At 42.5% G+C, this 14658-nt stretch overlaps 1 protein-coding gene across 2 annotated transcripts in view; it reads left to right on the forward strand.

Annotated features, from left to right (window-relative positions):
- Nucleotides 1-14658, forward strand: part of MAP2K5 (mitogen-activated protein kinase kinase 5) — a 119355-nt gene that overhangs the window by 2079 nt on the left and 102618 nt on the right. For both annotated transcript variants that reach the window (XM_063170010.1, XM_063170009.1), the window contains exons 2-4: nucleotides 3964-4012; nucleotides 6689-6756; nucleotides 10784-10853. In XM_063170010.1, coding sequence (XP_063026080.1) covers nucleotides 3964-4012; nucleotides 6689-6756; nucleotides 10784-10853 — 187 coding nt within the window. The remainder of the gene's footprint in view (nucleotides 1-3963; nucleotides 4013-6688; nucleotides 6757-10783; nucleotides 10854-14658) is intronic.

Below are 14658 nucleotides of genomic sequence, written 5' to 3' on the forward strand. Positions count from 1 at the left end.
CCAGGTGGTTTCTCAGGGGTTTAATTGCTGCAGGATCAACTAGAGAGCCCCGGGAGAATTCAGGTGTTCCTTGTTGAGGGCAATCACTGGGGAGCAGCAATCCAAGGATGTTCCTCAGGCTCTGAACAATCCCTGTGGGGCTGCCTGGAGCTCCCCAGCTCCATCCCATCCCTGTGCCCCTGTCCCAAGGCGTTTTTGGGATTTTCTGTTCTGCTGGAGCTGCAGAACCACGCTTGGGACCAGCCCCAAACCAGGGGAATGTCCCAGAACCTGCACCCCTGAGAGCAGATTTGGGCTCCTCTTCCTTCCAGGTGGGTCCCAGGGGCTGCTCTGTGTTCAGAAAGCCCCATAAAATTATCTTTGAGATTTTGTTTTATATATCTAGATGATTTTTAAGCTGATTTTTGTTGATTTTGCCTCTCTGTGAGTGTAGCCTTGCAACCTTTCAGGCTGCTGAAATGATTCTTCTTATTTCATATTTTCAGGTGGTTTTTAAGGTAATTTTTATTAATTTTGCCGCTCATTGAGTGCAGCATCAGGCTGGTGTGCAGGTTTATTTCCATCCCCGTTTTCAGAGCTGTTCTTTGTGGTGTCACTTGAAATAAGTTCTGTGTGTATCAGCTCTGCAGGCCTGTGAGTTGCCAGTAAATAGCTTTATTTTTAAGGCCCCACTAAATGAATTACAATAAGCTCTTTTTTTTTTCCCCTCAAGCTGTCTGCATTCCTCCTGTCAGTGGTATTTAAGCACTTGGTGTTAATTCTGGGTAACTTCACATTGTCATAGTGAGATAAAACAAATTGAATTGGAATGTGAGAGCTGTGGCTTCAATATTTACCCTGGCATTTGAGCAGAGTTTCACATTTTCTGCTTCCTCAGAGAACAGATTTGGTTTTGGAGTTCCTCTTGCACCTGCTGTTCCCTGATTTTTCTCCTGGTTTGTAGGGGCTTTTCTGTTCTGTATCCCTTACATAAACCCACTTCAGCAAGTGGATAATATTTTATTATAAAATATATGTTATGTATAATATATAATATATTATATATATTATATATTGTATGTTTTATATATTTATGATAAAATACATATAATATATATTATATACTATATATATTTCATATGGTATATATAATATATTTTATTATAAATAAAATTATATATTTTATTTATAATATATTATTATAAAAATAATATATTTTATTATAATATATAAACATATATTATATATTGTATATTTTATATATATAATATTGTATTATATTATTTATTATATATAATATTATAATCTGCATCCAAGTTGGGGGTATTTTATTGCTCACGGTCTCTGTTGTGATAGCAGAAAATCCCCTGTGCACTTGTAATCCTTTGAAATTTGGAATAATCCTTTAATCCTGGGTCAGCCCGGGGTCTGGGCTTGGGATGGGCTGGAGCTGCTGCAGACACTTTGGGAATTTCACCGTGATGGGATTTCCCTGCCTCCTCGCCCTGCCAGCCTGGTTTCTCTCAGACACACTCATTTCATGGAATTATTGAGAGCTGGGCAAAGCTTTGGGGGCTGCTGGTGCTTATTTAGTGCAAGAGTTGGGGTGTGTAATTCACTTATTGATTATCACTTAGGTATTAATTACTTTTTGATTATTACTTACTATTAAAGAAGTCTCAATACACAGAAAAAGTTATTCTGGATGGGTGCAGGAAAATAAGATTTATTTTTAAAATCCCTATTTCAGAGCTTTGGAATATTTGGAGTTTTCCAAGCAGAATTTTGGGCTATCAGAGCTGCCTTTGAACCTTCCACACCCCCTTAAATTTAAATACAGTTTTTAAACAATTTTAAAGTCAATTTCTTAGAAGCATCTGTGTGCCCATAGAGGAGGATTGACAAGGGGCTTAAATCTAACAGAGTTGAAGTGTGTTTGCTCAGGAATTTCCAGTGTTTGAATGAATGGATTTAGAAATAATTAGTACATTCTTCTGTGCAGGCAAGGCTGATTTCTTATTAGCAATAGTGGCTTTTGACTGAGGCTGGTAAACCCTGCAGAATGGAAGAATTTTTATCAACATGGAAATATTTTGGTGGCTTTTTTTCCCTTATTTTTGCCTCTACAAATTTACAATTCCACAATTAATCCACACTGCACATTTCTGGTGTGCCGTAAATAGTTTGAATCGCGTTTCTTGATTTATTTTCACATCCAAGACGCCACCAGAAAGTTTTGTATTTATTACTTGCTTCAGTTGGCTCTGTGGAAACCCTGTGCTGCTTTCACATGTTATTAATTGTGTCTGTGTGCCACAGAATCTTTAATTTCATCCTTTGAGATGAGAAATGGAGGGAGCAGGAGTGGCAGGACATCAGTGCAGCTTTGCACCCTGAGAGGCTCCAGGGGCTGTGCTGCCATAAATCCTGGGCTTCATTCATTCCCAAAAGTTCATTTTTCCTGCTGTAAATCCCGGGCTTCATTCATTCCCAAAAGTTCATTTTTCCTGCCGTAAATCCCGGGCTTCATTCATTCCCAAAAGTTCGTTTTTCCTGCCATAAATCCCGGGTTTTATTCATTCCCAAAAGTTCATTTTTCCTGGGGGGCACCAGGAGGGGCAGAGCCACGCTGGGCATTGGGGCTGTGCCCTGGAGTGGCTCCTGAGGGGCTGGGGAAATGATAAAAGCTGGGGAAATGATAAAAACTGGGAAAATTGATAGAGGAGCTTCTCTGGTACCAGCAGAAAAAATCTGGGTTGGAGCAGGGATGTGGAGCTGGAAGTGTTGCTGTGGTTTGGCTGGAAAAATGGGAAAAGCTGAAAAAATGGTAAAAGCTCTTCTCTGGTACCAGAAAAAAAAAATGGGTTGGAGCAGGGGTTGGAAGTGGAAATTTTGGCTGAAAAATACTAAAAGCTCTTCTCTGATACCAGCAAAAACAAAAAAAGTCTGAGTTGGAGTGGGGTTTGGAAATTTTGGCTGAAAAATGGTGAAACCTCTTCTCTGGTATCAGCAGAAATGGCTGGGTTGGAGGATGGATTGGAGCTGGAAATGTTGGTGTGGTTTGGCTGCAAAAATGATAAAAGTTCTTCTTTGATACCAGCAAAAAAAAAGGCTGGGTTTGGAGCAGGGGTTGGAAGTGGAAATTTAGGCTGAAAAATGGTCAAAGCTCTTCTCTGGTATCAGCAAAAAAATCTGGGTTGGAGCAGGGATGTGGAGCTGGAAGTGTTGGTGTGGTTTGGCTGGAAAAATGGGAAAAGCTGAAAAAATGGTAAAAGCTCTTCTCTGGTACCAGCAAAAAAAATTGTGTTGGAAGTGGAAATTTTGGCTGAAAAATGGTAAAAACTCTTCTCTGGTATCAGCAAAAAAAATCTGGATTGGAACAGGGCTGTGGGACTGCATTGGTGTGGTTTGGCTAAAAAAAAATGATAAAAGTTTTTCTTTGATATCTTCAAAAAAAGGCTGAGTTGGAGCAGGGGTTGGAACTGGAGATGTTTTTGTGTTTGGTGTTGTGGAGCTGCCTCAGGCTCTGGCTCTGCTCCTTTGGGGGTTTCCAGTGAATCCCCCCAATATTTGAATGCTCCTCCTGAGTTTTGGAGAACTTCAGATCTCAGCTGAGGCTGACAGAGCCCTCCAAACAGGAGAAAATGTTTTTTTTTTAAAGCAAAAAAATAATTCATAAAGCTCCATAAAGTTTATGGCTGGTTTTGGTCAGCTAGGTGCCAATTTTCTATAACCCAAAGGAAAAAATGGATTTTTTTCACCTGCAGGAGCAGAGAGCACAGAGCTGTTTGCAATGAGGGGGGAATTATTTGGGAAGAAAAGAGTTTTCCTGGAGGGGAGGAGAAAAACATCGTGATGGGAGCAGATTTGTGTTGTGCCCTAAAAACTCCCTCGTTTTGGGGCAGTGGGGAGGGATTCAAGAGATTTATTGCCAATCAGGCTTTTCCCATTTGATATTTAATGAATTTTTCCTTGCATTTTTAGGATGTCATTGGTCAAGTTTTGCCAGATGCAACCACCACAGCATTTGAGTGTAAGTGTGACTTTTGTCAACCAATTCCTTTGTCACATTGCTGGGCTGTAACTGAAATAAATCATTTTAATTTTATTCTTCTTATATTCTGATTATATTTATTATTTTAAAATAAGTGATATTCATTATACATCGTGGTTAAATATTTATGCATTAATGCAACTTTAATAATGGCACTAAAGCAAGCAATATTTTATTATTTAATCACATCTGGAATATTTCCACACAGGAGCTTTAATTACCAGCCTGACCTTACCATGCTCTTACTCCTCAGTGCAGTTTTATTGCTCAAATTAAATGAAAAGTATAAACTACCTGTAGGTCTCAGCTTAAAATTGTAATCTTCCAATCCTCCCAGCAAGTATTTAGGCTAATATCTGTTCTTTAAACCCTGATTATTTTTATTTTTGGAGGGGTTCCTGGGGGATTGTCCTGTCTGGAGAGCAATCAGCTGCAAAGGGGAGGAAAATACTGAAAAAATGGGAGTTTTTTATCCCAGGGGATAAAATACTGAAAAATTGGAGTTTTCTTCCAAATGGAGCAGGCTCCTGCTGCTCTCTTTTAATTTTTATTGTATTTTTCCTTCTGTTTTCCTTTGAGATGAAAGGAAATTATGATTTTTATTATATTTTTTCCTCTGTTTTCCTTTGAATGGAGGGGATGGCAAGATCTGAGTGAGGGGGGACAGAGCAGATTTGAGGTGGGGCCTTTAATTTTTATAATTTTATTTTTATTTCTCCCCTTTTTGGATCTTTGGGGCTCATTCTGCCTGTGGATAATCAAAGGAAATATTGATTTATGGTCCTTCCAGTCCTATCTAATGCTCTTTTTTCTTTTCACACCTTTGTTTTGAGAGAGGGAAACACCATTTTTATTTCTGAACCTCGGCGTTTTCCCTGCCCTGCTTCTGAGCACCAGCCCTGAGCTTCCAGAGCCTTGCCATTTATGGGTTCTTTTCACTTTATTTGGTGCTAACATTTGTGTTTTATCCCTGGCACGTCCCACACGAGCTGTGTGTGAACTTCATGCTCCATCAGGGCAGCACCCACAGCAGCAGTGCCATGTGCAGGAGTCTCCTGGAAAATTCTGATTTTTTTTTTTGCTCTGCCTCCCAACATCTGCTGCTGTGCCTTCCCTGCGTGTCTCTAGTCTGTCATTTCCAGCTGCTGAGCCCATTTCCCTGCCACTTTACTGCCATCTCAAATATGTTATGGATATCAATGCTTTTAAAGGGTTTTTTTTTTCCTTTTCCCCCGCTGGATTTTCCTGCTTGGAGTTCAGTTCTCCATCGCTGCCTCAGGTGGGGGTGGTTGTCTCCAGGCCAGCTTTCTGTGGGTTTTGTTTTGGTGTTCCCAAATGCAGATTTCCCCCTGCTCTCCCAGCCCCAGTGCCAACATCTGGCCCTCAGCATCCTCCCGTGCCACCCCATCCCTGCATCCCAGTCCTGCTGGCTGCAGCTTTGGGAGTTGGGCTGCTCAGGGTTTCTCTCCCGCCTGCTGCTCTCTGCTCAGGGTCATTCTGAGGCTTCTTCCTCCATTTTAAATGGTGCTAAAAATCCAGCCAGGACTGGGGGAGGTTTTAGTTTTGGTTCGTGCTGGAAAATCAGATCTGAGTGCTCTGGGCAAGGAGGGAAGCCTGGAAATCTTTGTGGATCCGTTTTTGGGATGGTAAAGGAGCTCTGCTCAGGTTCAGGGCTGGTTTTCTTCTGGTTTTACTCTTTGCCTGGTTAATTTAGATTAATTTTTATTTTTTTCTGCGTCTTCATCCGCATATTTTCAATTCCTTCTGTTTGTACCACCACCAGGAATTCTGCAGCTGGGAACTGAGTTAATTCCTCAATCATTTCAAAGGGATGATGTGGATTTTTTCTGAATAATTTGCTAGAATTTTCCGTTTTCCCCCCTTTTTTTTATGGTCCAATCTCAGTCTGTTCCCTCTCCCCAGACCTTTTATCCATAAATCCATCTCTCTTCTGCTTTCCCTCTGATCCCTCTTGTGGATGTGTGCTGCTCCAGTAGCTCTCTTCCTGTTTGAAACTCCAGTTTTGAGGTTTTTATGTTTTATTCTTCTGCATTGCTTTGAGTTTGGTGGTTTGTGGGGTTTTTTTTGTTTTTTGTTTTTGTTTTTTTTTTAAGTGGTTTTTTTTTTTTTTGGTCTGGGTTTTTTTATAATTTTTTTTTTGTTTTAGTTTTTTTTTTGTTTGTTTTTTTCATTATTACTTATATATTTTTTTTCATTATTATTTCCAGAGGCAGAATGAACAAAATCCTTTACTCACACAATTTGAATTCCTTGGGTTGTTTTTTCCCTCCCGGATTCTTGGTGTTTTCCCCAGATTCTTGGTTTGGTGTTTTTTTTTTTTTCCCAGGTTCTTGGGAATTCCAGCTTGGGGAATGTTTTGGGGAGGGAATTCCAGCTTGGGGAAGGTGCTCAGCTTCAGGAGAGGTTCTGGCACTAAAAGAACCTGCTGAGAGTGAAGTTTGACAAAAATCCCAATTCTTGCTAATCAATATTTGGAGATAATATACAATTTTTACGTTATTATTTCAGAGTCCTTGTGCAGTTTCTCTTTCAGTTTTTTGGTTTTATTTGCTGCTGGGAGTGCAGATGAAGCGCTGCCTGTGTCAGAATTGTCCCTGTCCCCTTCCCTTGCTCACCTGGTGCTTCCTCTGGCAGATGAGGATGAGGATGGGGATCGGATCACGGTCAGGAGCGATGAGGAGATGAAGGCCATGCTGTCCTATGTGAGTACACTGCCACAAATCCTCATTTTTCCCTGTGTTTATCATTTTTTCTTGGTGTTTTTTTGTCCCACAGTGTTTGACTGGGCCATATCCCCGTGTTAAATTCCAATTTTTGATATTCTGCATGGAATGGAGGTGGTTTCACACCAGATCCATGGACAGGCTCCACTTCAAAAAGAAAAAAGACTTGTTCACTTACTGATCATATCATAAACATTAAGAATAATGCATCTTAATGACTTTTGCATTAGGTATAGTGCAGGCTAAATGGACTATCAATTTCTTGTATTTTTTATGCAGTACTTAAAGTAACGGCTCATTAAAAATGAACCCCTGGGCTCTAAAAATTTTTCAAAATCTACTTTCATCTGGAGACTGCCTCACCCCTCCTCACAGAGGAGTTTCATTGTAGCTGCAGGCTCAATATTCATGGAGGATTTAAAGATGTGGTTTGTGTTTTTCGGGGGAGATGGATGTGGCTGCGTGTGCCTTTGTGTAGGTAGGGGTGTGTGAAATCTCTGCATCCCCATGAAATAGAAATATAAATAAATATATCCCATTAATAGAAATCTCCTGCAGGAGGGGAAGGGTGCAGTTACTGGTGGCCACAGAATCATTTGGATGAAGGGGGGAAAAAATATCCTTGAACTTCTCTTTTCAAAGGAAATGAGTGAGCAGGAGGGGTAAAAATGGGGATTTTCCCTGTGGTCCAGAAGGATCAAAATTCCCATAAATGACCTGGCAGAGCCCAGCCCTGTTTGGGAGCACCCAGAGCTGATTTGGGGGGAATTCAGAGGATCCCAGACTGGTTTGGGTGGGGAGGGAGCTGAAATCCCAACCAGGGAACATTCCCAGGCTGCTCCAGGGGTGACCACAGCTGCTCTGGGAATTCCAGCCGGGAATTCCTTCCCAAAATCCCACCCAAATTTCCCATTTCCCAGTCTGGATCCATTCCCTGTGTCCTGTCCCTCTCCAGCTCTCCTTTAGGATCTCTGAGCATCTCCTGGTCCTTCCCTTCTCCAGGAGAACATTCCCAGCTCTCCCAGCCTGGCTCCTCCCCATGTTCCAGGTGGCTTTTTGGGATTTTTTTTTTCTCCCCAGATTCTTGGGAATCCCAGCTTGGGGAAGGTTTCGGGGAGGGAATCCCAGCTTGGGGAAGGTTTTGGGGAGGGAATCCCAGCTTGGGGAAGGTTTCAGGGAGGGAGTCCCAGCTTGGGGAAGGTTTCAGGGAGGGAATCCCAGCTTGGGGAAGGTTTCAGGGAGGGAATCCCAGCTTGGGGAAGGTTTTAAGGAGGGAATCGCAGCTTGGGGAAGGTTTTGGGGAGGGAATCGCAGCTTGAGGAAGGTTTTGGGGGGGAATCCCAGCTTGGGGAAGGTGCTCAGCTACAGGAGAGGTTCTGGCACTAAAAGCCCTGCTGAGAGTGAAGTTCTGAGCACTCTGTGCCCCTTTCCCATCCCTTTTTGGGTCCAGCAGCTCCCTGGAGTTCCCTCCCCGCAGAATTTTCTCTTTTCCTGGGAAATCTCAGCCATTTTTTGCCTTCCAAGTGGCAAACTTTGAATTTTGCTCTGGATGAATCACGCCTTGGGAAGGTCATTTTTTTGCTATGCTTCCAAGCTCACTGTTCAAGTTTCAGTACATTAGAGTTCTGATTGCCCAACTCTCTGCTTTCCCTGCAAAATTATGGGATGCCTGGAAATGACTTCTTTCTGCTTCAGCAGCTTCTTCTTCTCTGAAAAATTCTTCTCCTCAGTTTTAAACTAATTTTTTATTTGAGTGTTGCACCGATGGTTGAACTTCCTCACATGCTATGGGCTCCGTTTTGGGATGTGTTTACCAGGGAAACAAATGTTCTGAGCCTGGGAAATGGATTCATTCATAATCTTGGGGAGGAGAAATGCTCATTCTGAGGTCTGCAACAAATATTTGGAGCATTGGCCAGCTGGGAAAGCATTTCAGGGAATTCTGATGTGGTGCAGGTGTTCTCTAAAATGTAAATAAAGTGGATTTTTTTTCAGTTAAGGAGAAAAAACCAATTCCCTGAGATTGGACTTTGGAATGTATTATAACTGGGAAGATATTTGGGGTAATTTTGATTTTTTTTTTTTTGGAGTACTTTTGATTTCTTTTTTTGGAGTACTTTTTTTTTGTTTTGTTTTGTTTTTTGTTTTTTTTTGAGTAATTTTGATTTTTTTTTGAGTAATTTTGGGGTTTTTTTGGAGTAATTTTGGGGGGTTTTTTTGAGTAATTTTCATGTTTATTTGGAGTAATTTTCATATTTATTTGGAGTAATTTTCATATTTATTTGGAGTAATTTTCATATTTGGGATAATTTTGCTACTTATTTGGGGTCATTTTGCTACTTATTGGGAGTAATTTCAATATTTATTTGGAATTATTTTGATATTTTGAATAATTTCAAACCTTCCCTCTAGGTTCTTTGCTTTATGAATTTGACAAGACCTTAATTCAGGTCTGGAATTCTCTCAGATGATGCAGAAATGCTTTGGATTAGGCCAATTTTGGGGGGTGTAAATGGGATTTTTTCAGGGCTGGGCAGTGCAGTTAATTAAGGACAGCCGTGGAGCTGCTCTGGAGCTGTTGTCTTGTATCTGTATAAAAAGGCAGTAATTTTTTTGACAGCCACTGATTGGAAAGTTGCTTGCAGCTCTCTGAAAGCAAGGGCTACACGCTCTGGATCAATAAGTGGCAAATTTCCCATTAAAAAGAATACCTGAACAATGTTCCAAATAGCCACTGGCATCTTAATTTTCCATGGAAACCTCCAGCGCTGGCCTGTGGAGGACAAGTCATTTTCAGACAATTTTTCCAGACTACTTGTTAACAGTTATTGCTGTCCCAAAAGGTTGACAGCTTACATGATTGATATTTCATTTACTTGTCATCGCTGGTGAGTAATGGAGAGGCTTTTCCTCCCTCTCCCTCCCGCTCTGTTGTGTTTTTTGGGGGGCAGGAGCCACTCTCAGGTGTGTTTATTTCCATTGGTTATTCCAGGGAGGGATCAGGAACGGTTCTGTCCTGTGTGGGGTCGTGGAATTCTCTTGGTGAAGTGGGAATTCCAAAGCTGAAAGCTCATCCCATGGGCAGGGAGAACTTCCAGCACCCCAGGCTGCTCCAGCCTGGCCTTGGACATTGCAGGGGCAGCCACAGCTGCTCTGGGAATTCCAGCCCAGCCAGGAATTCCTTCCCAAAATCCATCTAAACCTTCCCTTTCCCATTCTGAAGCCATTCCCTGTGTCCTGTCCCTCTGTCCCCTGTCCCTCCCCATCTCTCCTTTAGGATCTCTGAGCATTCCCTGATCCTTCCTTTCTCCAGGAGAACATTCCCAGCTCTCCTTTAGGATCTGAATATTATCTGATCCTTCCCTTCTCCAGGGAAACATTCCCAGCTCTCCCAGCCCAAGCATCTTGCTGGGTTTTGATGCTCTCAGCTCTTTCCCAGCTCTTTTTGCCCATTCTGAGGGTTTTTTTTAACCAACAAACACCCCTGGATCGCTGCAGCAGCTCCTGCTCAGTGTCTCAGGATTCTGCAGGGAATTCCTGGGGTCTCAGCTTTGGGATCCTCTGTGCTGATTCCGCATCACTGCCCAGAATTCCAGATCACTTTGGGGTTCCCTTGGAGTTTTCAAAGTGCCCAGTTTTGGGGTAATTTAGGGGATATTTGGGGTTTATTTGCACCGAGGCTCTGTGGCCGTGTTTGGTTTTCCTGGCTCCTCCAGCTGCTGCATTTGCTGTCAGTATTCCATGCTGTAAATATCTCATTTCCTCACCTCCTGGAGCATCCCCAGCTCTCCCAGCTGAGGCAGCAGCAGATCCCTGTGGCCCCCCAGCTCCCTTTTTTAAAATTCCTTTTTGTGGGAGCACTGCAGGTGGACAGGAACCATCTGAAGGCTGATCTGCACCGTGGCACTTGCAGAGAAAATGAAAACACACAGAATTACACAATCCATAAGTGCTTTTACCACTCCTGGGTTACTGACTCATCTCTTTTTTTGGGCTTTTTTTGCAGTATTACTCCACTGTGATGGAGCAGCAAGTGAATGGACAATTGATAGAGCCTCTGCAGATCTACCCACGAGGTAATGCTGAGCAAATCCCAACCCCAGCCCAAGTGGCTGGTCTGGAACAGCTCCTGGCACGTTTTGGGGAGGTTTAAATGCACAGAGCATCGTGTTTACCTCCTTATTTGGAGAGAGGAATTCATTATTGTGGGGAGTGTGGAGAAAAGTGCATTTATTGCATAGAAAGCAGCTAATTTCCTGGAGTAAATTAGACTAACGAGGTTTGCAGAGTACATATTTAAGTACATTTAAAGAACTCGTTGGTGATGGTTCTCTCCAAGCAAAGCAGATGAATAACTGAAGGCTTGGATACGTATGAAAATTGGGCTTTTTAGAGCTGTTTTGATGTCATTAATCAGCCTGCCAGGCTGGGGAGTGTCCCTGTCACCACTGCAGCCACAGCAGCTCCAGCCAGGACAAGATTTTGTCTGAAATTTGGGCATTTAGTGCTGCCCAAATATTCACCAGCACTTCAGTAATTCTGGACAGGGACAGATGTAATCAATTCTGTGGACTGAGGCTGTTAAAAAGTAGGTCATCTCCAAGCTGACAGAAATCCACAGGCAGCTCAGGAGGGTTTTTTTGGGAATGCTCTCTCTGAGCTCCAGGAATGGTTGGAAAAAAGCCTCCTTAAAAAACATTACATAATTCATTCAGCTCTCAGTGGCCAGGCTCTGAATCTCTGCCTCTTAATTGATGGAACTGAGAAGGCTGAAATTCTCCAAGTAAATCTCCCAGCAATAAATTAATTGAAATAATTAAAAATTAAACTCCCCTCACTTAACAGATATTACACAAATAATCATACTGTGAAACTCCCAATTAAACATTCCACACTTGCATTACTTACAACTCTCTGAAGTTTGAATTGGGCAATTAACAGGAGCCTCCTCAAGCCCTGCTAACGAGCTCTCCAAAGAGGCTGGGGGGGATTCCTGGGGTTCCCTGTGCTCCCCTGGAAAGGGGATGGGAGTTTGAGGGGAATGGGGGAAATTGGGATTTATAGAAAATTGGCAAAGAGAGGGAGGGATCTCCTGCCCCTTCCCAGGCATGGATCATGGAATCCTGGAATGGTTTGGATGGGAAGGACCTGAAATCCCATGGATCCTGTCCAATCCCATCCCATGGATCCTATCCAGTCCTATCCCATGGATCCCATCCCATCCCATGGATGCTATCCCATCCCATCCCATGGATTTCATGCCATCCCAACCAATATTAATGATCCCATCCCATCCCATCCCATGGATCCTGTCCAGTCCCATCCCATGGATCCCATCCCATCCCACAGATCCCATCCCATCCAATATTAATGATTCCGTTTCATCCCCATTCCCATCCCATGGATCCCATCCCATTCCATCTAACATTAATGATTCCATTTCATTCCCATCCCATGGATCTCATCCCATCCCATGGCAGGGACACCTCCCACTGTCCCAGGCTGCTCCAGCCTGGCCTGGGACATTCCAGGCATCCAGGGGCAGCCACAGCTGCTCTGGGAATTCCATCTGAATATCCCAATATCCAGCCCTGCCCTATCCCATTTAAGCCATTCCCCGTGTCCTGTCCCTCCATCCCTTGTCCCCAGTCCCTCCCAGCTCTCCTGGAGCCCTTTAGGGGCCCTGGAAAAGCTCTGAGGATTCCCTGGATCCTCCTCTTGTGGCTCAGAGGAACTGGATGATCCGAGTAGGTTGGAAAATCTGGGAATTCTCCTTAAATCTGTACATTTCCCTGTAAACACCCAGTCCCAGGAGTGCTGCCAGGAGCTGCTCACACGTCACCCACCCTGGGGTTTAAAGCACATTTTGGGATTTAAAATTCTCCCTTTGGCTCATTCCTGGGAACTCCTGTTCCTGCTGCTGTCTCCTGGATGATCTCTGGACAGAATTGGGAATTGTCTCAGTTCTGCCCCAGCTTCAGACCCCTCCAGATCCTCAGCCCTGCCTCAGCCCTGGCTTTGCTGCATTTCCTCCTCCCCACTCCCTGCAAATGCTCCAGAGCTCAGGTTTTGTTTCATCTTCCCAAACCACCCTTAAAACCCCTTTTTCCCTGGGTTAGAACCTTCAAACCTCCCCAAACTACCCCTGAGCTCTGCAGCTGCTCTGAAATATCCAACAAAATCACAAAATCTGCTCTCCTGCTCTTTTTTTTCTGCTTTCTTGCTCATTTTTTAAATTTTTTTTTCCTTCCTTGTCTCCTCGTCCTGCCTCTCTAATGAACATCCTGAATTTTGGCAGCCCTTTTCTCCTGTGCCCTTTTAGCCCCACTTGAAAGCCCCAGCAGCACCTGCAGCTTTTCTGCCTCTAATTTCCACTTCTTCCCTTTCAAGGGATTCCTTTGCAAATCCTTTGAGTTCTTTTCCTTTTCTGCCTCTCTGACTTCTGAGGGAGCCTCAGTTCCTGCTCCCAAAAACTCCTGTATTCCATAAAAATCCTGCCAGGAGCACATTTCCACGTGCCAACCTGTGTTACCTGGGCTGTGCTTTATTTATTCATAATAAAAAGATCTTCAAGAGGAAAAAAAATTGGTACTTTCTCTATTTTTAATAGGTTTATTATTGCTGGTTAGGTAGTAAGAGGCAGCGGGGGATTTTATATTAAAAATAAACATCTGTATATGTGGTGTACATATAAAAATATGTGCACACATATATATCTGTATATGTTTTATATATATAGATATATAATATCTATAATATATATTTATATCTCTTTTTCTATATTTATCTGTATAAAGATATTTTTAGATGGCTATATTTATTTATAGATATGTAAAAATCAATGTTTTTATATATCTACATATGTTTATATATATCTACATTTTTGCACATCTACGTATTTTTAGTATATTTATGTATTTATATATTTTTATGTATCTTTGTATTTTAAACATATATGTAGATGGAAATAGAAATATATAGAGATATATTTTGATATATGTATATTTTTGTATATCTACTTAGATTTTTAATATGTATTTGTATATATTTATATCTATTTATCTCTGTCTTTTACCCATGTTATTTACATCCTGTTTGTGGAATGCAAGGTGAACACAGCAACCAGATACACACCCTAAAAATCATTATTGATTGAATATCTTGTTCAAAATGTCAATTTTAATCTATTGGCAAACCAGGATGGGCTTATATGCATTTATAATTTATATTTTTGGGCTGGTATTTTTTTAATGTGTGCTTTTTTTCCCCTCTTTGGATGCACGTGGTAATTTTGGACGTTGTTGGAAGGCACGTGGCCCCCAGTGCTGTGTTCAGTAACCATCACCTGTGTCCTCCTGCCTCACGAATTGTTCTGCTGCTGCTGGCAGAAACAGGAGAGGAAAAAACTCAGATTTGTGCCAGCCCCTGTAATGGAGCCTTGCAGGGCTCTGGGGCTGGGACAGGCAGCTCTGGGCCTTCCAAAAGCTCCTCCCTGGCTGGAGAGCTGGGAATGTTCCCTGGAGGCAGCTCAGGAAAAGGCTTCCTCCTCCTCCTCCTCCTCCTCCTCCTCCTCCTCCTGCAGCTCATCCCTCTGAGCCCAGCCACCATCCAGTGCCACCTTTGGAGCTCTGTCCCCAAAAAGTGACACTTCAGTGGCATTTATTCAGTATTTAGCTCTTATTTATTCACTATTTACCCTTTATTTATTCAGTATTTGCCAGAGAGACTCACTGCTGTTACCCCTGCCGTGGTTTCTCCCCTCTTTGGTTTCCCCCAGATTTTTCCCCCACATTTCCCCCATATTTACCTTTGATTTATTCAATATTTACCTTTTGGGGCTCTGCTGTTGCCTTTGGTTTGGGTTTTCTCCTAGGTTTTTTT

The sequence above is a fragment of the Melospiza melodia genome, chromosome 15 (assembly GCF_035770615.1).
Source record: "Melospiza melodia melodia isolate bMelMel2 chromosome 15, bMelMel2.pri, whole genome shotgun sequence".
Lineage (NCBI taxonomy): Eukaryota > Metazoa > Chordata > Aves > Passeriformes > Passerellidae > Melospiza > Melospiza melodia.